The sequence below is a fragment of the Moschus berezovskii genome, chromosome 23 (assembly GCF_049115385.1).
Source record: "Moschus berezovskii isolate FMDL1 chromosome 23, NW_MosBer_1.0, whole genome shotgun sequence".
Lineage (NCBI taxonomy): Eukaryota > Metazoa > Chordata > Mammalia > Artiodactyla > Moschidae > Moschus > Moschus berezovskii.
The window spans coordinates 60,195,003-60,219,348 of NC_142482.1; the positions used below are offsets into that span (position 1 = coordinate 60,195,003).

The 24,346-nt window shown below is 49.0% G+C and overlaps 1 protein-coding gene across 4 annotated transcripts in view; it reads right to left on the reverse strand.

The window, feature by feature from the left end:
• Nucleotides 1-24,346, reverse strand: part of FARS2 (phenylalanyl-tRNA synthetase 2, mitochondrial) — a 299,111-nt gene that overhangs the window by 119,447 nt on the left and 155,318 nt on the right. For all 4 annotated transcript variants that reach the window (XM_088831282.1, XM_055406119.2, XM_088831280.1 and 1 more), the window contains one exon: nucleotides 16,225-16,385. In XM_088831282.1, the coding sequence (XP_088687408.1) occupies nucleotides 16,225-16,385 (161 nt within the window). The remainder of the gene's footprint in view (nucleotides 1-16,224; nucleotides 16,386-24,346) is intronic.

Below are 24,346 nucleotides of genomic sequence, written 5' to 3' on the forward strand. Positions count from 1 at the left end.
CCAGCAGCACCCACCATGGGTGCCGGATAAACACTGTGGCCCAAACGGACTCTTGCAAGATCCGAGACTTCCCCTGGGAACACAACGTTGCTTATTCTGACTCCATTCCTTTTACAGGTTTTAATTGCTGAGAAAGAACAGTGATACATTTGGGATGCAGAACCATTTCATTTTCACAATGTCTCTTTTTCAAGCATGGGCTTCCCAGATGATACAGTGGTAAAGAATCTGTCTGCCAATGCAGGAAATGTGGGTTCCATCCCTGGGTCAGGAAGATTCCCTGGAGAAGAAAATGGAAAACCACTCCATATTGTTGCCTGGAAAACCTTATGGACAGAGAAGGCTGGCAGGCTACAGTCCAAGAAGTTGCAAAGAGTCAGTCACGACTGAGCACTCACGTGCAAATACTCCTTCAAGCCTGGGGATTCGGTACCAGGCACAGGGAACATTCCTTCATGGATGAGATGCATGTTTAGAGCATCCAGTGATGAACCCAGGAGGGCTGGAAAACCCCTGACTCCGTGGCACATTTAAAGCCTGAGAGGCCTTGGTGAGCCCACCTGTCACACGCCTCTCATGCCTTCGCTGGTTACCCTGCCTTGAAAAAATGAGAGCCTTCAAAAATGAACGAGCACGTTCCATCACAGAACCTGTGAGGCTGTGTCTCCTGTGTTAACACTGACATCAGGAACTTTGCCATTTCATGCCTCGCATTTCAGCACAAAGGACCATCCTATTTTGGTAAAAGATTGTCCAAAGAAATGTTTTTAAACTTTGGTAAAGGTCATATTTTTTCATGGATGGAGCCTGGGTAAAAGCTCAACTCACTGTGGAGGGCTTTACATCAGCCACACACACGAGCCAGGGACTATCTCTAGCAATACCCTGCCAAAGGTGGTCAGACCAAACACAGGGAATGGCTATCACTGCCTTTTCTAACCACCTTCCCTGGCCAAAGCCACTTCATAAGCTTCAACCTAAGAGCCGTATAGCTTAGGACAAATTGCTAAATTCCCCAAATCTCCGGTTCTCCATCTGTAAAGTGGGGATATTCTTAATACTTCCTTTATGATGTTATCATAAACATTATAGAACGTTATTAAAAAGTATTATTAAAAAATATTAAAAAGCAGAGACATCACTTTGCTAACAAAGGTCCATCGAGTCAAAGCTATGGTTTTTCCTATAGTCATGTATGGATGTGAGAGTTGGACCATAAAGACGGCTGAGCACAGAGGAACTGCAAGGGAATGCTTTTGAACTGTGGTGTTGGAGAAGAGTCTTGAGAGTCCCTTAGACTGCAAGGAGATCAAAGAAATCCATCCTAAAGAAAATCAACCCTGAATATTCATTGGAAGGACTGATGCTGAAGCTGAAGCTCCAATACTCTGGCCACCTGATGGGAAGAACTGACTCTTCGGAAAAGACCCTGATGCTGGGAAAGACTGAAGGCAGGCGGAGAAGGTGTACCAGAGGATGAGGTGCTTGGATGGTATCACCGACTCAATGGACGTGAGCCTGAGCAAACTCCAAGAGATAGTGAAGGACAGGGAAGCAGGGTCGCGGAGTCGGACGTGACTTACGGACTGAACAGCAACAAGAGAAGATTTATGAAGTGGACTCAGCGCTGGCACTGTGGGTGCGCGGGCGCTTCATGAAGGGGCTCGGTGTGTGCAGCGATGGTGCTTGCCTCTGGTCCAGATGCTGACCCACAGGAGCGCAGCCGGATGGGAGCACCTTCCTGTGGGCCGGGTAACAGTCTCGGGAAACAGGAGCCCAGCCACGTGCACAGCACCACACCTGAGGCCGCCCTCCTCCTCCCATCAACTGCCGTTCATGGAGCCGCAGTTTCCACAGGGCAGCCGACAGCGGGAGGAGGGTCCAGAGTGCAGAGCACCCAGGCCCAGCCCCTCGCACACGGAGCTGGGAGCCGGACCGCCTGCAGGACGCCTGCACGGAGCCCCAGGGACGCAGATCCACCACAGGCTGGCTGCTACTCCAGCGGCCACGCCAGCAGGAGAGACACGTGACTGTGTTGTTTTTTCTCGTCTTTTTTTTTTTTTAATAAAAAGCACACTATAGTAGAAAGACCTTCCACTTTTCCGCTCACTATGGTCTCCCCTCCCTTCTCCATTTCTGTTTCATTGTGTTTCCCGATTTAACTTCTTCTGTATTCCTAGTTGAGAGAGCATGTGCAAGTTCGGGAAGCATTTCTCGCCCCCCACCCCGAGGCAGGAGCCACCCCCGTGCTGGCCACGAACCAGACACTCGGTAAACGGACAGCGAATGTGGACGCCGCACGTCCAGTCAGGATGATGGCCCCTCTTCCCCGTCTTTCTGAACGGAGCAGCACGTGAAGGCTGCAAATGCCTTTCTTTGCCTGGGTCCCATCCACTCTGCCAAGTGGCTGTGATCCCAAGAACCTGAAAATTTTATGCCCACAGAGGGTTAACTTCCTGGAACCCGTGAGGACAAAACTTCCCCGACAGTTCTGTGTATCCTGCGTACTAATCAAAAGTGGGTTTTGGCCAACTGTTCTCCGCTGTTTGCACATCTTGACAGATACTCCATATACCTATGAATCTTAACAGAGACATACCAGCTCTCCATGTGGAAGCGAGAGGGCTGCCTGGACCCAAAGGGTGAGGTCCCCTTCCCGAGGACGGCTTCCTGCACCATCGCAGCCTGACTGATGGGCTCCAGAAGCACAGAGTCAACTTGTATCCCGAGAGCCTGTCCAGCACCAGCCCTGTACACACAGGGACGTTTCAGGCAAGGTCTCAGTCACACCTGTCATGCAAGCCAGGGGGATATCATGCCCATTTCACAGATGAGGAAACTGAGGTTTAGAAAGAACAAGTATCTGACTGTAGTGCCACATGGCGGACGATGCTGCTAGCCGTTTGGGTGTCTGGGCTTTAGATGGGCAAAGCTGGCGGCACAGGGCTGCCCGGTTTCTGGCAGTGGCCTTCCTGGAGACCGGATCACAGTGTGGTGCAAACACCTTGAAGCCTAAATTTCTTCAAATGAACTCTACCCGTTTTTACCTGTGGGTATTAAGTTACAGTAAAAAACAAAAAAAAAGGCAGATGAAATCAACAGCAGAAAAAAAAAAGAAAGCAAAAGAAAGATAGGGAAGCTAGGGTGAGGAGTGGATCCTCAACGGGAAGGCATTGCTTTTTTAAATGCTATTTTATTTAATAGATGTGGAGGTGTATTCGTGTCATCTGTGAGTGATAGTGTTGCCATGGTGATTACTTACACGTTTCCAGAAAAGAAATAACCATGGCGAAATCGATAGTGCCCCGACAAGACACACAGTGCTGTTCACAGAGAATCAGATCCTCCACACAGGAGGAAGGGGATGTTCAGATGGGTAAAGAAGAAACACGGCCTTGGGGAAAAACAACTCCTTCCTCCTGCCAAACCCAGAGAGATGTGGCACTCAAACTGCATTGTTTTTCCTTTTTGTGGGCAGAGTCATTGGACTAAAATGTAACAGTTATCCAAATCAAAAGATTTTGGTACATTTAACTTGAAGTAGATAGAACCAAGAAAAAACACAGGTTCTATCCCTGGGTTGGGAAGAGCCCAGAGAGGAGGAAACAGTGACCCACTCCGGTACTCCTGCCTGGAGAGCTCCATGGATAGAGCAGCCTGGTGGGCTACAGTCCATCAGGTCACAAAGAACCGGACACGACTCGGCAATTAAACAACAACAAACATGGCGGGAAAAGAAGGGTTTTTCTACAGCACTGACCATGCCTGTTTGCTGTTTAATCCACTCACAGTTACTGATACAATGAAGTGAAGTGAAGTGAAGCCGCTCAGTCGTGTCCGACTCTCTGTGACCCCGTGGACTGTAGCCTACCAGGCTCCTCCGTCCATGGGATTTTCCAGGAAGGAGTACTGGAGCGGGGTGCCATTTCCTTCTCCAGGGGATCTTCCCGACCCAGGGATTGAACCCGGGTCTCCCACATTGCAGGCAGACGCTTTATCGTCTGAGCCACCAGGGAAGTCCTACTGAACAGCTGGGATCTACTGAACAGTAAGGTATGCCAGGCACTGTGCTAACTGAGGCCATGACAGGTGTTTAAACTGACCGATCCTCACAACACGGTCCCCCAATGCTGAGAAGACTCAGAGGTGGCGAGGAGGGCGGGGTGGCGGGGGAGACTCGTGCTAGACGGCCTCGGCCTTTTCCAGGGATAAAGCGGGGCTGTTTGTCAAAGGCTGGAGTGGGGGGGGGAGGCTGTGGGACAACCCAGGATCCCGACGAGAGCCCGCATGTGTGAGGAGGGCCATCCAGGCCTGACATTTACACGCATGCTCAACATGGAACCGTGTTCGGTCAGCAAAGAGGCGAGTCTGGGGCTCACGCGGAATCGGGCCTGGCCGGGCAGGGCACAGAAATGAGAGGGTCGGGAACGGGGGTGATGGTGAGAATGCAGGGGCAGGCTGGGCTTCCCGGAGCAAAAAGTACCGGCGTGGGCAGGGACAGCAGGCTAGGCCCAAGACGGGGGGCAGGGGAGGCCCTGGCTTGGAGCCCCCCAAGGCGTAGCCACCAGCCAGCCTCCCTGGAGCTTCCCGATCACTGTCTGTGCTATGACGGGCCATGGTTCTCCACGAGCCTCATGAGCCCTCCTTCTCTATAGGGTCGGGCAATCTTTTCCATTAAATTATCTATTATTATCTAACAGCTAGGTAAGCCTGTAGATTGTGATTCCTAGGTGGCTCAGTGGTAAAGAACCCGCCTGCCAATGCAGGAGAGACATGGGTTTGATCCCTGGGTCGGGAAGATCCCCTGGAGAAGGGCATGGCAACCCACTCCAGTATTCTTGCCTGGAAAATCCCAGGGACAGAGGAGCCTGGTGGGCCACAGTCCATGCAGTCACCAAGAGTCGGATACGACTGAGTGACCGAGCACACACAAGCATGTAAATCGTTTTTGAAATTCAGGTGTCATGCCCAAACGTCGTCATCGAGGTATGAATGAAGTCCGACCTAAAGGAAACCAGCCTGTGTCTCGATGGACGCAGGCGCACCAGGCAGGGGTCCACCCGTTCCTACGGCTCCTCCTCTGATCACGATCAACTAATTAGTCAAGAAATCACGTTCGAGGCTCCACCTCACCTGCTGGGTGCCCGAGTTCAATTTGCACACTAATGGGTGTGTATTTGCCTTTAATAGATGCAGCGCATGAACGTAAGCATAATAAATGAATAACTATTTAAGTGTGAAGTTACCACCTTCATGAAAAATCTGACAATGAAACAGCCGGTGAATCTGTTGGCTTCCTCTGTACCAGGAAATCAAGTGGACCACCGGGGAAAGGATAAATGAGAATGGTTTCAGAGCGGCATGGTAACAGAGGCGACGCTTTCAGAAAGAAAGGTAGAGGCTGGTGCACTCTGGCGTGGAGCTGTGGCGTTGTGCACAGAGGCAGGGCCGCTGCGGATGCCCGGCCTGATGCCAGGAGCCCGTCAGTCATCCTTCTCGCTCCCGTTCTAGAATTGATTAAATACTCAGGTGCTCTCTTCTGCAGTCCCGTTGAAGCTCCACACCCAGAGACGTGGCTTTCTTTGAGGCTGAACCAAGCGAGTAATGAGGTGTGTTTTTCCATTCTCTTTTTTTCTTTCCAAAGGTTAAATGGTGCAGTGCAATTTTCTGTGATGCAGGTGTGCAGCGAACAAGGTGATAATTGGAAAACTGGGTGAAAAGGAAAAATCCTATAAAATTAGAAACCTGCAGGATCTGGGAAAGAGGGAAACTGAATTACCTCTAGAAGATGAAGAAGCTAAGGTGATACAAAGCTAAAGATGCAAACTGAAGCCCACAGGAGTGACAAAAGGAGACGCGAGGGCTGCTAACATTCCGCTGGGAGGCAGAGGGCACACCCGAACACTCAGGACTGCTGAAGATGTAGACAAACGGCCCAGGCCAACCTTCAGGATCACCTCCTCATGTCCTCACACTTTCAACAAGATAAACACTTTAGGAAGATCTTCCAAATATTCAAATGTGGATAGCATTTACTAGAATATTTGATTTTCATTTTTTTTTCCCTCCCATTTTTCAGTCTTGGTCAGGAAAAAATATTTTTTTTTTCTCCTTAAGATACAGAAATGTTCCAGAAGAGATCTCTAAAACCTTCCAACAACCGTGATTTCCCGCCCCTTCCCCACTTTTGTAATGATGTCACGTTAGTTTTCGGGGATGACCCGCGTTTATATGAAACTGTTCTCAAGCAAGGTCCAAGAGCCGGAAGCATCTGCAGAGTGACGCCAGCAGTGCGCCAGCGGAGCAGACACTGAAGAAGGATGGCGGCCTGGCCCCGTGCTCCCTCACCCCGCCTCCTCGTTAGTGTGGTCCTCTGGTCGGAGGAAGCTTCGCCCGCGTCCTACTTGTTGGCCTCTGCACAGCGTCTTCTTTCCATCAACTCCCCCACACCAGTGCTGGACTCGCTCACCAGCCACATCTTGCTGGTAACAACATGCCCGCTCCACCGCGCCCTGCCCTGGACCATCCACCCTCTGAGAACTCAGCCCCGATTCACCCTCCCCAATAAACACCTGGCTCCCAACTTCTCCTCCTTCCTGCCTCAGCCTAAGTGGTCACCTGGATACAGCCATACCTGCTACCATCCCCGAGGACCTGTCTGTGCCAATTAAAACAAAACAATGGTAAAGACGCCAACAAAAAACCAGAGCTTGAAAGGGGACATCAGTGAATCCTGAGTTCAAATGTTTACTCAGGTACACTCTGCAGGTCTGGTTTGTTTTTTTTCTGTTTTCCATCTACTGAGCTCTAAAGGCAAGACACATGGGGATCACTCTCTTTCTCACTTATCTTTACCTAAAGTGTGTGAACACCCAGTGTGCCCAGGTCAGCAGGAGTCTGCCTGTGTAGCTGGAAGCACAGTGAACAAACCCCCTCAACTCTCAAAGGGCGTGAATCTCAATTCAGATGACAAACCACATGGTCACCCCATGTGGTCACCCCAAGGCCTTTCAGTTCTGTCTCCTAAAATGTCTCGGGCCCGAACCTGACCTTCTAGTCTCGCCACTGCTGCCCCCTCCCACGTCCCCCGTTTCTTCCGCAGCCTGAGCGAGGGCTGGAGGGGACCCCTGGCCTCCTGGCTCCCACCCCTGCGTCATTCTTCAGAACATTGATCATGTAAAGTGGAAATATGATGATGACTGTTAGCTGCCTTCCAGAGAAAACTCAGCCTGCCCTCATCCACACGCCCCTCGATCTCAGAGCACCCCACACACACCGAACACGCGGAGCAGAGCCGCAGCGGCCGGCGGGGTCGTGCCTCCAGACGCGCCCCTGGTCAGAGGCCGGGGCCCATCTTCCTCGAAGCCCCTCACCTGTTCACGTCCCCCCCAGCGCCCGCGCTGCCCCAGGACGGGGCGGCTCCGCACCCCGGGCGTCAGGCACAGGGGGCCTCTGCACCGAGAGCTGATGATGTCCCCGTGCTGGGACAATCCTGTCCCGTTTCCCGCACTTCAACCGCGGCCTCAGCCCGCAGCAGGGAGGCGCCTCCCGCCGTGGGCACCACGCAGCGCGGACGGGCCGCTTCCTCCTCGCTTCGCGGACCACCCACCTGGGATGAGAACCGCGTATGAAGAGGGACGCGCGGAGAGAAAAGGCCGGAGAGAGGCAGAGACAGCGCGGCTGGAGAGGGGCAGCGAGGCGGGGAAGGGCCGGCGCGCGCACGGCGCCCAGAGGCCGCGCGAGGCTGCACCGGCCAGGACGAGGGCCGCCTGCGCCCGGGACGGAGCGGGGGACGGGGCCAACCGCCACCCCCAGCCGGGGAGGGCGGCCACGCGGGCGGAGCGGGGCCCTCACGCCTGCGGGACGGCAGGAGGAGCGGGCAGGACGGAGCGGGGCCCGGGGCCAACCACTGCCCCCACCCGGGGAGGGCGGCCACGCGGCGGGAACCTGCCCCCGAGGCTCGCCACCAAGAAGTCATCTGGAGAGCAGAGGGTCTGCAGAGACGGGGGCTGGGGCCCCTCCCGCAAAGCCGTGCTACCGTCTTCTCCTGGCTCCTCTGGATCTCAGAATCCAGACTCCGTTTCGAGAGATTTCAACCACCTGGCGGGGCTTCTCTGAGGGACAAGGGCCCAGGTGCGGTCACGATCTCTTCCACAACAGACACTCCCCACCCCCCCGGGCAAAATTAAGTCCTAACGAGTGCCAGGAGGAGCAGTGCCCTCTGAGGTGGGCGGAGGAGATACGGAAATCTAACCGTCACCCATCACAGACCTCGAGAGTGGCCGGCAGCACTTCTGTCACCTGGGCCGGGATGAGGGACCCAGCAGCCCTTGGGACACTGGCCCGAGGCGAAAGAAATGGTCAACGGGCACGTGGAAAGACGCTGAACATCACAGATCATTAGGGAAACGCATCAAAAACACACCGAGGTACAACTTCACGCCTACTGGGATGGCTGCTATACTGAAAGAGACAGAAGATTATAATTTCTGGCAAAGAAGGGAAATTGGAACTGTGCTCTGTTGGTGGGACTGTAACATGGCGCAGCCGTGGTGGGAAGCAGTGTGACGGTTCATCAAAAGACCTAAAAAGAGAATTACTCTATGATCCAGCAATCCCACGTCCGGGGAAAAGAGTTCCCAAGAGAACTGAAAGCGGGGTCTTGGAGGGATAACGATATCCCTGTGTTTATAGTGGGATGCTTCCACAACAGTCAGAGGGTGGGGGCAACTCAACTATCCAGCCACAGATGAAGGACCAGGCAGAACACGCCACAAAAAGATGCATACAGAGGAAGTCCCTACAGTGACCAGTTCGCGAGAAAGACAATGAAGTGGGTTCCGAGGGCTGTGGGGTAGGGGATGGTGGTTGTTTAGTCACTCAGTCCTGTCTGACTCTTGTGATCCCCTGGACTGGAGCCCACCAGGCTCCTCCGTCCATGGGATTCTCCAGGCAAGAATACTGCAGTGGGTTGCCATGCCCTCCTCCAGGGGATCTTCCCGACCCAGGGATTGGACCCAGGTCTCCTGCATTGGCAGGTAGGTTCTTTACCATCTGAGCCCCCAGGGAAGCCCTCAAAATATACTAAAGCGCTTGTAAATTTTGAGTCATTTATGATAAAAACTCTTAGCAAACTAGAAATAGAAGGAAATATTCCTAATTTGATAAAAAAAAAAAAAGCTTCACAAAAAAACCTACAGCAATCACTTTAAATAAATACTTATTCACAAACTTTCAAGATCAGACATTTAATTAGGCTTTAATTTTACATCACCACAGTTCATTTGGTTCAATCTCCCCAATTCAATCTACTCCAATAAGAATCAAAGGATCATTCACGGCAAAGTGACTGTTTCAAAGTCAGTAGCTGATAAATTGCCTTTTCCACTTAGATCTGCAAACCCCTGCAACTCATTTTTGAATAATTAGGAGTCTGGGGTCGAGTTTCATTTTTCTTCCCATATGGATTCTCCATTATCCGTGCTTCGTTTGCACAGACGTCGCCTCCTCCTGCGGGTTCTATAGTGCAGGCCGTGTCAGGAGGCCAGAAATAATACAAAGCTGTGTTTCGGGGCTCCCGACTGCCTTTCACAGGCCTCTGTGTCTGCCTTGCCTTGGGTCCACACTCTGACAATTACTGTTAAAAAGACTTGACATCAGAGAAGCAAGCCCTTCAACTTAGTTATTCAGCTGTTTTGGGTTCTCTGCACTGCAATACAAATTACAGAATATGCTCATCAAATTCCTCATTAAATCTCCCTACATTTCTGCTTCTTTATTTAAAATTTCATTTTTAAATTTTCTATAGAAGAATAGTTGATTTACAATGTTGCATTAGTTCCAGGTGAAATTCACAGCAAAGTGAATTTCTATTTTTTAGCTACTGTGGCTGTCCAGTGTCATTTTGAAGCAATCTTACAAACTAGTTTTATATATATATATGCAAACTGCAATAATAACCTGAGGATGGCAAACATCAAACCAAAGTCAGAGGTCACCTCTGGGGAAGAAAGCCAGAAAGGGGTCCATCAGGGAGGCATGGGTGTGTCAAATGCATTTCGAATGCTTTTCTTCTTTACAAGGATCTGTGGTAAATCCCAGCATATTTGCTGGGTGGAGGGTACAAGTTCTATGTTACTAAAAAGACAAATCAGAAAAATAAATGTTTGTATGTTTAGAAGATTTCATAATTTTCAAAAATGAATACAGATAAATACACCGTAGCTACTTGGTCCCCATCCACTGATTAAACAGGAGCTCACACTCTGCCGAACGGACTCTACAAGAGTCATCTATTTATCATCCACTGTCCCTGGTCGTGAATTACAGTCTCTGATTATACAGGGAGGCCCTTGAGAAAATAATTTCTTCCCTCAAATGGAAAGAAAACATTTGATTCATTACTCAGCCAAGTGATAGAAGGAATAATTAAGCTATCCACGATATAAATGAACGCTTATGTTAACCATCCTTCATTTTCAAGATCACAAGATTATACGTACAAAACACCAACCGAAGTGCATGGTTGGGAAAAAAAAAAAAAGCTGTGTGATAATGCAATCACAAAGTAATTCTCATTTCTCAGTCTAAATACAGGCTGACTTTAAGTTACAGATGAACCCAAACGCTTCCCTCATCCTCTGAATAGCTGAGTTATTCAGTTACTCGGTTCAGTTCACCACTAACTGAAAGTGTGAAGCGTTCTGTTTCTCCTTTCATTCAGGACGAGGCAAATTAGACACACACAGCAATACACTTACCTTTCATGACTAATAACTTAGCAAGGTAAATTACTTCAGTTTTATTCGGTCCCCAGAACATTAACAAAAACCTTGAGCTTTCCACCTGAACTGACTCTGGCATTCCGATGATCGCTCCGAGAGGCTCATCCCAGGCTGAGTCCCTTGAGGTCGGCAGTCCAGCCTTCTCCCTTTGGCCACTGTAAGTTAACTCAGGTGCACGTGCCCGGGGGACCCGGATTTCTACACCATTTCAAACAGAGAAAATCACATCCCATGGCCACATCCTGTCCACGCCTCCCATGCCACTGACGTAGGAAAACAGGCACAGCCAGGTCCAGGCAAGGGAGCATTATGGCTTCCCAGGTGGCTCAGATGGTAGAGAGTCTGACTGCAGGTTCGATCCCTGGGACAGGAAGATGCCCCAAAGAAGCGAATGGCAACCCACTCCAGTATTCCTGCCCTGGTGGGCTACAATCCATGCTTAAGGTAAGACTGAGACCCCCTTAATTTGGATTCCCCAGTGGTTCGAGTGGTAAAGAATCTGCCTGCAATGCAAGAGATTCAAAAGATGCAAGTTTGATCCCTGGGTTGGGAAGATAGCCCCTGGAGGAGGAAATGACAGCCCACTCCGGTATTCTTCCCTGGAAAATCCCAAGGACAGAGGAGCCTGGCGGGTTGTAGTCCATGTGATCATAAAGAGCTGGACACGACTGAGCATATATGCACCCAGTGGTGTCTATAAACAGGAAGCTGTTGTACATCTTCATCGGGTTAACGGCCAGAAAGTTGTAACAAGGACGCTGAACGTGTGTGCATATAAAGGTCACACAACAGTCCAATCTATACCAGAAGATCTGAGGACTTCACTCTTACTGTTTTAAAAGTGCGTTAAATAAGGAAGAAATGTGTGGTGGCTGCCCTCTTTTCTGCTTTCACAAAGATAAAAAGCAGTGATAAATCCACAAGCCTCTGACGACACAGGCCCAGGAACTGACACAGGGTCACAATCCAACAGGACTCAACAGACCGAGGGTCCGTGAAACATCCTCACACCACAAGGCGGGCAGAGCAAGGTGGAGATGGAAACTGCGGGCCGGAGGGACCCACGGTCATGAAGGGACCGTGGCTGCTTCGCCCACAGTGGCTGTGGAGGTCGGGACAACAGGAGTACCAGTTAACACGGACGAGATGCTCACTGGGCACTTGCTCACGGGGATGAAGGCTTTACATAAATGCACCAGGACGGTTCCCACGGCAAACGGGTCCATCCTCCTGCCCGACCATCAACAGTGACTACAGGGCACAAACAAACGGTCCTGTGGCTGGTCATCTTCCCACTTCTATGATTTTCTATAACTTTCTTCTAGGATAAAGATCCTCCTTCCTGCAGAAGAAAAATATTTATGTGCTTTTTTTTTTTTTTAGTGGCGAGATGGAAAAAATTACACAGGGAAACAGTGGGAAGAAAAATGAGATCCACTAATTTCACCGCAACAGTGAAGCTGATGGATTCTCACAGCTGGATTTATCTGGGAACAGAGTGAGAAACACCGCACAATCCTGCACTGAGTCTCTACCAGACCACGTCTATGGTGACGACAGAGACTCCGGACCGAGGGGCTACTCCAAGTCCCGGGGGTCAGCAAGTAATCGCAGGCTCAAGTCCTGATACAATTCTGCAGAGACGTGGAAGGATTCTGAGAATTAACTAGAAATACAGGATTAAAAAAGGATGAAAATTTTGATCCCTGCCTATACTGGTCAGTATTAGCAAACCTCTGCCGTCACCTGTGTGCAGCCCTTCACTGCACTTCATATTATTTATAATTTTGCTGTTTAGTCGCTGAGTCATGTCTGATTCTTTTGCAACCCCATGGACTGCAGCCCGCCAGTCTCCTCTGTCCATGAGATTTCCCAGGCAAGAATACTGGAATGGGTTGCCATTTCCTTCTCCAGGGGATCTCTCCAACCCAGGGATGGAACCCGTGTCTTTTGCACTGCAGGTGTCTTTATCACTGAGGCATGGGGGAAGCCATCTCTTGATAAATCTGTTTCCTTCTCTAGATTGAAAACAGCTTGAAGTCAGAAACTGTCCATTTCATCTCATTGACTCCAGAGCGGTGCTTCATCTAGGAAACAAGATTTCACCAGCTCAGTGTTAGGAGCTCCTGGAGTTGGCTTTAGTGAAAATCCCAGCTCTGTCACTTGCTACCAGAGTTCTTGGGGCTGAGTTCCTTGTTGGCTCCAAGGCTCAAGTTTCATTGTCCATACAATGGGTTCATAGACTTCACCCCCATCAGATTGTGAAGAATGAAAGCTATGATACAGGCAAAATCTCTGGTCCCATGACTTGTACCCAGCACTCAACAAATGACAAGTGTTATAAAGCACTAAATAAAATAATGCAAAGACTACAGGGCACCGAACCATGACCACGGAAAGACACAAAATAAGGGAAAACGGCCAACCTTGGCTGTAAGAAACTCCCAGTCCTCACAGAGCAGAGTGCTTGCAGCTGATGCCTGGTACCCCAGGGACACCACCGACCGACAGATGGCTTCCCAGGAGTCTAACTACAACCGACCTTAGAGACGACGGGCAACAGGAGACCCACCCTCACTGTCGCTGAACGGCTGGTGTCGACCAGTGCTTCGTGCCTTCAGGCTCAGCCTCACCATCGTGTGTAATCACGTTACACGTTCTTCTTCAGACAGGACAATGTCATTAAGTGATAAAGGAGTCCCTATTTCCTTCACGTATAGACCCACGACCGCTCCACACAAATGGTCAGAAACTGCTCACACTTTCATATTACTTACACCTAACAACAAAATCTCTATTCTATCTGAAGCAAGCAATTTGCCTTGATGGAAATAGAACAGATAAAGGAACTTCCCTGGTGGTCCAGTGGCTAAGACTCTGCGCTCCCAAGGGAGGGGGGCCCAGGTTCAATCCCTGGTCAGGGAACTAGAGCCCACACGCCACAGCTGAAGACCCCACGTGCCACAACTAAGGCCCGGTGCAGCCAAACGAACAAACAAATAATACTTTGTTTAAAAAAAGAAAAGTGTATGTGATGGGCTGAATGACAACCCCCAAAGATGTCCACTTCCTCATCCAAGGAACCCGTGCATCTGTTAGCTGACACTCAAACACTACTTCAAGGGTGTGATGAAGAAAACATCCTAATGTGTGGAGATAAGCTTGTCGCAAGGGCCCTTGTGAGAAGACAACTGTGCAGAGGGAAAGCAGAGCGGCCACACGGGGCAGGAAAGGGAGGACGTGGTGTGACGCCGTCAGGGTCGAGGATCGCGGTCGGCCCGGAAGCTGACCCAGGCAGGAGAAGGGGTGGGTCTCCCCTGGAGCCTCCAGGGGCACCGGCCCCGCTGCCCCTGAGCCTGAGCCCGGAAGACTGACTGTGCATTCCTGACCTCAGGGGCTGTAAAATAAGAGAGACACGTGCCTTGAAGCTGCTAGCTTTGTGGTAATTTGTAACGTTAGCCACTGGAAACTGACACAATAGTCAATAGATACTAACTATAAGGGAGTTGTTAGGAAGTAGCTCTCTGATCTATAATTCACAAGGCATTTTACAGAGATCTATTGTCTCAGCTATCAAATCCTAACAGCCCCGCCCTCCTCCACCAGAAGTTAAGTTTCTTACACAAACTTACAGAGACACAAAATCCAATTCAACTCCTGGTTATGACAAAGGGATCTGGCTTCACTGCCTTTGCTGCCTGTCCGGGGAGAGGGTAAGGCTTCCTGAGGATACACGTTGCCAACATTTAAAAACTCAGATGAGTGAAGAAGCAGGAAAATGTGACCCATAACTAAGATGAAAAGACTAAAAGGAAACCAACAGAGAGCCGAAAGCTTGGAAATAACAGACCAAGACTTAAAAATCACCATCATGAACAGGCTGAAGAATTTAAGGGAAACTGTACAAAATGGATGAAGACATGGAGAATTTCGTCAGTCACAAGGATGCAAGTAGAAACTAGAGAAATGATGAGTACAAAGCTGGAGTGAAAACCCGCTGGAGGGGCGTAGTGGTTGCGTGGATACAACAGAGAAGACAGGAAACCCAAAGGTAAGACGAGAAACACTGCCTGCGATAAAGCACACAGTGGGAAAACAAAGTCGATAATAAAAAGCGCACCCTGGGCATCAGAGTTCTGCAGCACAAACCCAAACGGGCTGACACACATGCAGCCACAGCCTGAAAAGCAAAGAAAGAAAGAATTGTTGGAAGAGACGTGAGGCTTTTCAAAAAGGGTCAAAAAGCACTAATTCAACACACTGAAGCCCCAAGCAAGATAACAGACAGAAAGCCACACACAGGTCAACCCGCCAAAAACCAAAGTGAAAAGATCGAGGCAATGAAATGACACATTTTAAAGAACTAAGAGGAAAAAATAAAGCAGGCACAAATATTGGCAACCTGGACACCTATATCCATGGAAAATATTACTAAAGTAAAATAAAGATGAAAAAGGCATTTCCAAATAAAAGCCGGGAAAATCCATGCCACACTACGAGAAACGGTAAAGGAAGTCCTTCAGGCTTACAGAAAATGATTACTGAGAAAAATCATGAAGGGCAGTGAGGAATGGGCAAATATCAAGGAAAATGCGGTTTTAAATTTCTGTGAAGGACAATGTCTATTTGAAGCAAATAGAGCAATGTACTGTGGGATTATAATATACAGAGAAATAAAATATGACAGTAATAATACAGGAAAAAGAAAGAGTAAATAGAATTACAGTATTGTAACATTAAATGTTTCATGGAGTTATAATACTCTTTGGTTACTCATGGTAAAGTTGATGAATTAATTATGCATATTGCAATCTAGAATAACCACTTAAAATATAAAATTGAGAAACTAAACAGCAATAGAGTAATAAAATATAAGACAAAAACAAACAACCCCCGCACAAAATCTCAATTTCCAAATAAAGAAAAAGAACAGAAAAGGAAAATGGATAAGAATTAAAGAGATAATAAAAATAAACCGCAAGAATATCCCATGTAATATACTGAGGGTAACCAAGAGTCAACACGCCAATTAAATATGGGTTTACAAAAAGACCCAGCTGTTTACAAGAGACATGCTTTTAGTATAAAGACAGAAACTGAAAATAAAATGATGAAAAAACTGTACACTTCAAACACTAATCATAAGAAAGTCAATGCATCTAGATTAGCATAAAAAAACCCAAAAAAATTGAACTGTGAAAGTATCATCAGTGATAAAGATGGATATTTCATGATAAGCAGACATTAATGAAGCCCAAAGTTGGTTCCCTGCTCAGACTAACAGGCTTGATAAATCTCCTTTTATCAGTATACAATTTTAGAAGGTCCCTGGATCTCCTGTGTGTTTATGAATCTCTATTGAAAGCTCTTTCCAAAGTCACATTACCTTTAAACGCACTGATTCCCTTATGGCACTCACAGGACTCCCGCCGTTGCTCACCTGGAACGTCACCTTCTGGTTGATGTCCTGCACGCGGAACTGCCTCAGGAAGCGCTCGTCCTCACTCCAAAAGAGGCGGATGTCAGGGATGTCGTAGAGGATCATGGCCAACCGCTCCAGCCCCAGCCCAAAGGCCCAGCCGATCCGGTCCTGAGCTCCTGCTGCAGTGGGGAGAGGAGAAAAGACAGAGGGTTAAAGGGCACGAGGGGCCAAAGGTCCCTCCCACTCCTGACACCCAGACAGGACCTCAGTGGGTGCCGAGCAGAGGCAAGGTGCGTTTACACAGTAAATGTTTATCACGAGCTTATAAAAAACGTCTATCCAAAAATGAGTATGTACTGTGATACCACTCTTCAATATGTGGACAAATAAGGGTTGTAATGTAAAAAAAATAAAATGTGATGTTCAAAGATTATAAGCTTAGCGGTTTTAAAATATGTTTAAAACATGTTTCTGAATTGTCTTTGCAAATAAAAAATAATACAGATAGGTGGAATATTAACGTTGCTCTGTGAGTTAGACTTTTTCCTTAATTATTAAATCCTTTATATTTTATTATAAAAATTTTGGCTAAAACCAACCATCCGAGCCCAGCATTTATTTGCAGCTGGGTTTAGTGTCCTTGAGTCTGTTTCCCACGCAGCAGTTTTTAGTTCTTGGCTTTTGCTCCTTGCATTCATTGCCCTCACCGGCTTCCTTACCCACTGAAACTTTCCTAGAGCAAGATAAGAACGACACACAGTCCCTAACGGTAGGTAAGAAAAACAATCTCATTATTCAGACAGGCAAAAAGTATGAAGATATGCACAAAAAGGCAGAAAAAAAACGATTCTTAAGCAAATGAAAAGCTTACTTAAGAAAAACAGAAGTGCACCAAGTACCATTTTTTACTTACCAGACTGGCAAAAATAAAAATATTTCACCGCATATTTGACACCAAAGGCAAGGGAAACCACGACCTTTCATGTGCTGAGAGCAGGCACACGTGTGGGCTTTTCACCCCCAGACCTAAGGAGCACCACACTGTTGCCATCCTCAGAATTACAGACACACCACCCTGCCACTTTCACTACGAGGCTGTTCCCTACACAGCGGAAGTTTATAAGGCTGTCTACTGGAGCGCTGTTTATAACAAGACAATAAACAACCCAAGTGTCCATGAATAGGAAGCTGGTTGAATAAACCTCCTATATCCACACAGTGGAATCTTATGGCTAGAAAAAAAAAAAAGCAGTAGCCGTCTGTCCTTTCAGGGGAAGTAACTGGGCGAGTGGCGGGCAGACTTTTATATATGCCTTTTATACAATGCGTGAGAAGAAACATTTCAGATGAGAATTTTCATGGCTGAATGAAATAATTTATTTATTCTGGGGAGGTTATAAGAACAAAGGGCCTCCCAGGGGGAGCTAGTGGTAAAGAACCCACCTGTTAAGAGAGGCAGGTTCAATCCCTGGGTCAGGAAGATGCCCTGGAGGAGGGCATGGTAACCCACTCCAGGATTCTTGCCTGGAGAATCCCACGGACAGAGGAGCATGCATCATATTTGAAAGGTAACCAAGAGATGAATTTAGGAAGATCACTATATACAAAAACCCAGGGTGAGTGTGACTCGGGGGCCTCCTGGCTGCCAGTGCAGACAGGCCTGAGAGGACCCCAGACGCAGGCCAGCGAGGGGCCATCCATCAGCACCTGAAACCGCAGCACCTTGTACCTGGACGCTCAAGGACGAGGCCCTCATGCAGCCTCCAGCTTCCTCCACTGCCCACCACCTCTGACTCTCACAGTCATTCCTACTGCAAAGTCTGCTGCTGACGGTCAATCACCAGGAAGGGCTGCAAGGGAGGACGTCTATGGGCTGAACTGCATCAAATTCTACTTTTGAAACACTCTGCTTTGGTCCCATTGAGATCTGCCTCTTCTGAATTGCACCCCTGCAAAATGGCAACCCACTCTAGGATTCTTGCCTGGAGAACCCCATGGACAGGGGAGAATGGCGGGCTGCAGTCCATAGGGTCTCAAGACTTGGACATGACTGAGCAACTGAACCAGTGCCACTGAGCTGTCTGGCCCATCACACTCGGAAGGTGCCAGGAGCTCCTTGTCGAGAGTGCTGGTCACTAGGTCACTGAGTCGTGCCTACGAGTCTTCATGAAATAAACTGATCTCAGGTCTGAGAAAATGGGAACAGGAAAAGCTTCTTTTCTTTTCCCGAACAACGATCGTTTTCAGTGTGAGGGTATCTCGACTTTACCTAACTGATCCTAAGTCACTCCTCACTCCGCCCCGTGGAAGCGTACAGCCATCCTTATGGGTCACCTTTGAGAACGGTGACGCGGCTCTGTGCGTCTCTTGTCCCAGTTCTATTTTCCTATCCTTACATCCTCTTCGTCCTGATCATCTGAACGACTTATTCTACCCTCCTGTACATACTTTTACACAGCACCTCAAATTCTTTACGGAAGAAAGAGCGCCGTAACTAACCAGGCACTCGGAGGTGCCGTCATCCGGGCAGGTCTAATTCTCAGGCCTTTGGCACTCCTCGGTGGGAATTTGTTGCCAGGTCCTCCTGGGCTGACAGGGTTTTAAGGCAGTATTTTTTTCCCTTTTTCCCTACAGTCCAGACCTGGAGGGTTCCAGTAAACGAGAATCTCTGGAGCAGAAAACTGACTGGAAAGAAGTACCCTCAGTTAAACAGAACGTTCCAGATGGGAGGCAATGAGGTGTCCTCCTCCTCCTCTTCCTGCTTTTGAACTTCCCATCTCCAAACTCTTATCTCACGTGATTCGGTTTTATACAGAAGCTGGCCTTCTTAGAAGGATTTTCAGCAACTAATCCCCGTACCCTGCTCTGTTCTCTTCAGAGAATACCAGCTTCTAAGACTCCACAACTGTTCACGATTGTTGCATTTACTGTCTGCTGTCAGACTGGGCAGCATCTGACCCGCGGGCTGGGGACCGGCGCTGGCCTCCGTCACTGACCCCCTGGAGGGGCTGAACCAGCTCCCCGCGCATGCACAAGGGCTCACACACGGGGAGGAAGGGAGTGAGCGGCAGGAAGGCGGGGCGCAGAGATTTTTTTCCACTTTTGAGCTTATTGCCTCCATTTAAACGGGTCATATTAGGAAGAATTTCATACTTAAAAATGAAGTTGTTGATACAGGCAGTGACTTTAAATTTAAATCCGTGAGAGTTTATCTATCACAGTATGAGGTGGTATGCGAGATGCTGTTTCTGAAAAGACACCTCAGAAAGAAGCGAACTGGGGCACAAAAGAAGGAGTAACAGGAAAACGGAAGGCCCTGTCCCCGCTCCCGCCTTCTTCACCACCCCTGGCCTCGTCCAGACAGGCCAGCGGCAGGCCTGGGCCACAGCTTCCGGGGCCCAGCATCCGAGCTGCTTCCGCTCCAGCCCCCCGCCTTCCATCTCACTTTCTCCCCGGTGACTGAACCCTGCACCCCACCGTCTCCTCTCATAGGCTGTGTTGCTGCAAAAGTGAAAACTGTGTTGGTCGCTCCGTCACATCTGACTCTTTGTGACCCCATGGACTGCAGCCTGCCAGGCTCCTCTGTCCGTGGGATTCTCCAGGCAGGAACACTGCAGTGAGTTGCCATGCCCTCCTTCAGGGAATCTCAGGGATCGAACCCAGGTTTCCTGCATTGCAGGCAGATTCTTTATCATCTGAGCCACCTGGCAAAGCCCAGAGTCAAATTAAAACTTTTAACCATTACATACTGGAAAAATATTTTTATTATATTAAGTACTTCCCTGTCAATAGGGGCTGATTTCTAGGAATTCTTTGTCTCAATGAACCAACGCTTTCCCAAAATAACTGTGACAAGAAACGCTGAAATAACCTAGCAATTAGCATTCATATTTTATAGAACTTTACCAGTCACAAAATACTTCACCTCTATTATCTTGATTCTGATCCTCACAACGACCCTATAGGGGATGTCAGACTGGTATTCTTAGCTATGTTTAAAAAATAAACACCACTTTAGCAAGATCACAGACACTGGGACTCAAATCTATCTTTTTTTTAAACTTCAAGTATATATCCAATGAAACATTAACTTCAAGAGGCTCTGTTCAAAGTATTTCAAAACATCAGAGAGTTCTGTTCCACTCATGTTTATGTTTGTGTGCTTTTTGCTTTGTAACTGCTAGTATCCTGATGGACTTAGTCAGTACTTATTCCATGAAAGCTACTAAAATGTTTGCATAAGCAGCTGCTTAAATATATCAGCAGGCTTTGCTGAAGGCTTTTCGTCACTCTGAGCGTGCCTTTCACAGTGGTCCTGACCAGGACACACGAGGCCTGCAGCGTGAGCTGACGGGGCTTGTGCGGAGCAATGGTTGGGGACAAAAAGTCTCCACTGCCCTTGACTGTTAGTTGTGAAGTCGGCCACACAGGGGAAAAAGCCCACAGCATCCCAGTGTGACACATGCGTCCACCTCTTTGAAGAGAACTTTACCACGGATGGGAACAGACTCTGACTAGCCTCTCCAGGCCATGAAAACCTTGTTCCTTCATGCGATCTGAGCTGGGCTGGATTCTAGTCAACATTGTAATGGAAGCTTTCTTGTTTAGTGGGTCATTTACGATGTTGAATTGGTCTCTGCTGCATAGCACAGTGAATTGGCTGCGTGCACACATACACCCGCTCTGGTTTTTGGACCTCCTTCCCATTTCGGTCACCACAGAGCGTGGAGTAGCGTTCCCTGAGCTGTATGTACACAGGGGCCCATTAGCTCTCATTAGCCATTTTTGGTGCAAATGCTGGCCAGCAGTGCCTGAACCAATGCCCCATGGTTGTGTCCAGCCAGAATTCTCCTTATCACGCCTCCAGTTTCCTTTAGGGACCTATGTCCTAAAAATCCACATCCTTCCAACAAGGGGGAAACACATGGCAGCAGAAACGTGAAACGGAGTTGAGCTGACCAAGATGACGACAGTACGGGGTAGTCTAGAACCTTCTGAAAATATAAAGGGAACAGTCATGCCTTGCTTAGCATTTATGAAGAGTTAAAAACTAAAGAACAGCTCTAATTCTTTGGCCACCTGATGTGAAGAGCCGACTCATTGGAAAAGACCCCGATGCTGGGAAAGACTGAGGGCAGGAGGAGAAGAGGGTGATACAGGATGAGATGGTTGGATGGCATCACCGACTCAGCTGACGTGAGTTTAAGCAAACTCCGAGAGATGGCAGAGGACAGAGGAGGTTGGCCTGCTGCAGTCCATAGGGACACAAAGAACTGGACTCAACCTAGGGACTAAACAAACAACAAAAATCTAAATATATTGACTGGAGTATAATCACCTGAGGACTCATCCTACCTCCCATATCTCCCTTTGACTGGCCACCAAAATATAGCAATTTTATCCTTTAACCTTTTCCCTTCCATTTCAATCAAAGGTGCTAGAACTCAGGAGAATTAAGTACTGCTGTGCAGCGCATTGCCAACAAAGGCTTTCAGTGAGCAAACACTGGTCCTCTTAACAGTTTACTAGCTTTGCTCATCTTCCATTTTTGAGACAGAAGTTGCTTTTCTTTGATTGCTGTTATTCTGTTTTGAATTGCCTGAATTACACACAGAACTTCAGGTAACAATATAATTCCAAAATCTGTATGGGAGACTTTTTAAAAACCGAATCACACTTTACATGCACTAAGATGATCATCAATTATAATCACTTTCATCTAAATGGGGATTCTTCATACACCAAGTTTCAGAACGTGATTGACCCACGTCCATAACGGGTACTCAAGGAAGCCTGTTGAACTCTATGCAGAATGGTCAGGGCTGGGACATGCTTCTACCTACTCCACAGATATTGTTAAGGTGCATTATTAATAAGAGCCATCAAAACTTGGCCACAGGCAACAAGTCACCTAGAACTGAGATGTCTTTCAGGAAGGAAGGAGCAGAAATGGAGACTGTAACCCCCGGGAGCCCAAATGATGGGAGGGAGGCGGCCTCGGGGACAGGCCTTCAGGATGGCGGGCCAGCGCCAGCCTGCCCACAGATCCCACAGGCTCTGTGGCTCTGACACCACTGACCATGAGTCAGACGCACAGCGCAGGCGCCAAGGCGGGAGAGTAACACGGCCCAGGCCCGGTTGCCAGGGGGAAGCCCCGTGGGAGAGTGTTCCCTTCCTTCCGAGTGTGGCGCACATGCTAAGTCCCATCTGTCGCATCCGACCTGTGACCCCAGGGGCTGTAGCCGCCCCCCCCCGCCCCCCGCCAGGCTCCTCTGTCCATGGGATTCTCCAGGCGGTAATACTGGAAGGGGTTGCCATGCCCTTCTCCAGAGGATCTTCCCGACCCAGGGATCGAACCCATGTCTCCCCCACTTCAGGCGGGTTCTTCATCACTGAGCCACCCAGGAAGCCCTTTAAACATTCCATCCCCTCATTGAAACTCCTGGAGAATTAACTTGGGTGCACTTATCTATTCCCTTCTGTTACAGAGCCGAGGAATAACCCTTCCTGCCTTCTAGTCTGAAACACTGCACCTTTGCCTCCATTAGAAAGATGGCGTTCCAAAATAAAAGCTAATAGTGCTCTATTTCTTGTCACACTGTTATAATTTTTTAACCGTGAAAGGAACTTAATTTAGAGTAAGTAATGCCACTGTCACTTAAATATACGAATGATAAAAGAAACGTCAGCAGCTCTAATTCCATAATTCCCGAGTAACGACAATTAATGGAACCCTCTTTCCTGGTGGGAGTTGTTTTCGGCAGTAGATAAAGGAGCCACTGAGCCTTTTAAGATTTACTCTCATAATCAAATTACATCTCTCTTCATCATTATCTGAAACATAATTAAAAGATGACATATAAAACAAACTAAAAATCAAACAGGACTCCATCCCCGGAGGAAACGCTGAGAAGCACCTCTCTGCCTCCATGAGACTGGCTGGAAACTCGCGGCCCTGACGTCAGCTGTGTCCCGCACCTGTCCACCCGCGGCATCCGCCTCCCCCGTCAGCACACGAGAGCTGGATGAGCTCATCACTGGCTGTGACTGGGTAGATATTAACTGGGTCGGAGAAGGCAATGGCACCCACTCCAGTGCTCCTGCCTGGAAACTCCCATGGACGGAGGAGCCTAGTAGCCTAGTAGTCCATGGGGTCGCAAAGAGTCGGACACGACTGAGCAACTTCACTTTCACTTTTCACTTTCCTGCATTGGAGCAGGAAATGGCAACCCACTCCAGTGTTCTTGCCTGGAGAATCCCAGGGACGGGGGAGCCTGGTGGGCTTCCGTCTATGGGGTCGCACAGAGTCGGACACAACTGAAGCGACGTAGCAGCAGCAGCATTAATTGGGTCGTTTTACTGCTGTGGGTGTGTTCTCTGACCTTTCCAAAAAGAGAACGAATCAATAGGGGTATCTTATAAAGACGCTATTTCCTCCCTCGGCTTGCTCCCACAGTCTACAGTTTACAGAGTGGCCTGCCTGTGGTCTCCACGGCGGGAGACCACCTCTTTAGTGAACATCTACACCCAGAGAAGAGGCAGCCTCCAAGGCAGGCCCGAACACTCAGTTTAGTTGCCTTCAGGACCTCTAGGCTGACGCCAAGCTGTTTCTTTTTGGCCGTGCAGCTAGCGGGATTAGTCCTCTGAGAAAAAAAAAAGGTCAGCATTCGGATGCTGGCCACTCCTGGAAGCCACCACGGCCGCGCTCCAGCTCTCCGGTGACAGAAGCCCTCTCCCGGCCTCGCCTCGCTTCCCCCCTCCCCGCCCAGCGCTCCCCTCCCCTGCCCCCGCTCCCCCGTCACCCCCCTTCCAGCTCCCACCCCTGCACCCCGTTCCGCGCCCAGGGAGGGAGGCAGCGTTAAGCTGGACGGAAGACGGAAGCTGTGCCATCGGACTGGACTGCCCTTGAAAATGACCAAGAAGGCTGAGATCTGCTTGAAACCTCATCCTGGACGAGGAGGAAGATTAGACAAAGTGCTGAAGGCAGTGGTGTGGAAAACAAAACCGTCTGAGGGTTTACCCCACTGAGTCCAGCTCAGCGACGGCCCTGTTATAAGCGGTTCACTTGTCCTTCCTTCTTCCTCCCCTCAGGCAAACGGCCTCCCACGGTTCTCGGCCTCCCATTGCCACCCCCCACCAG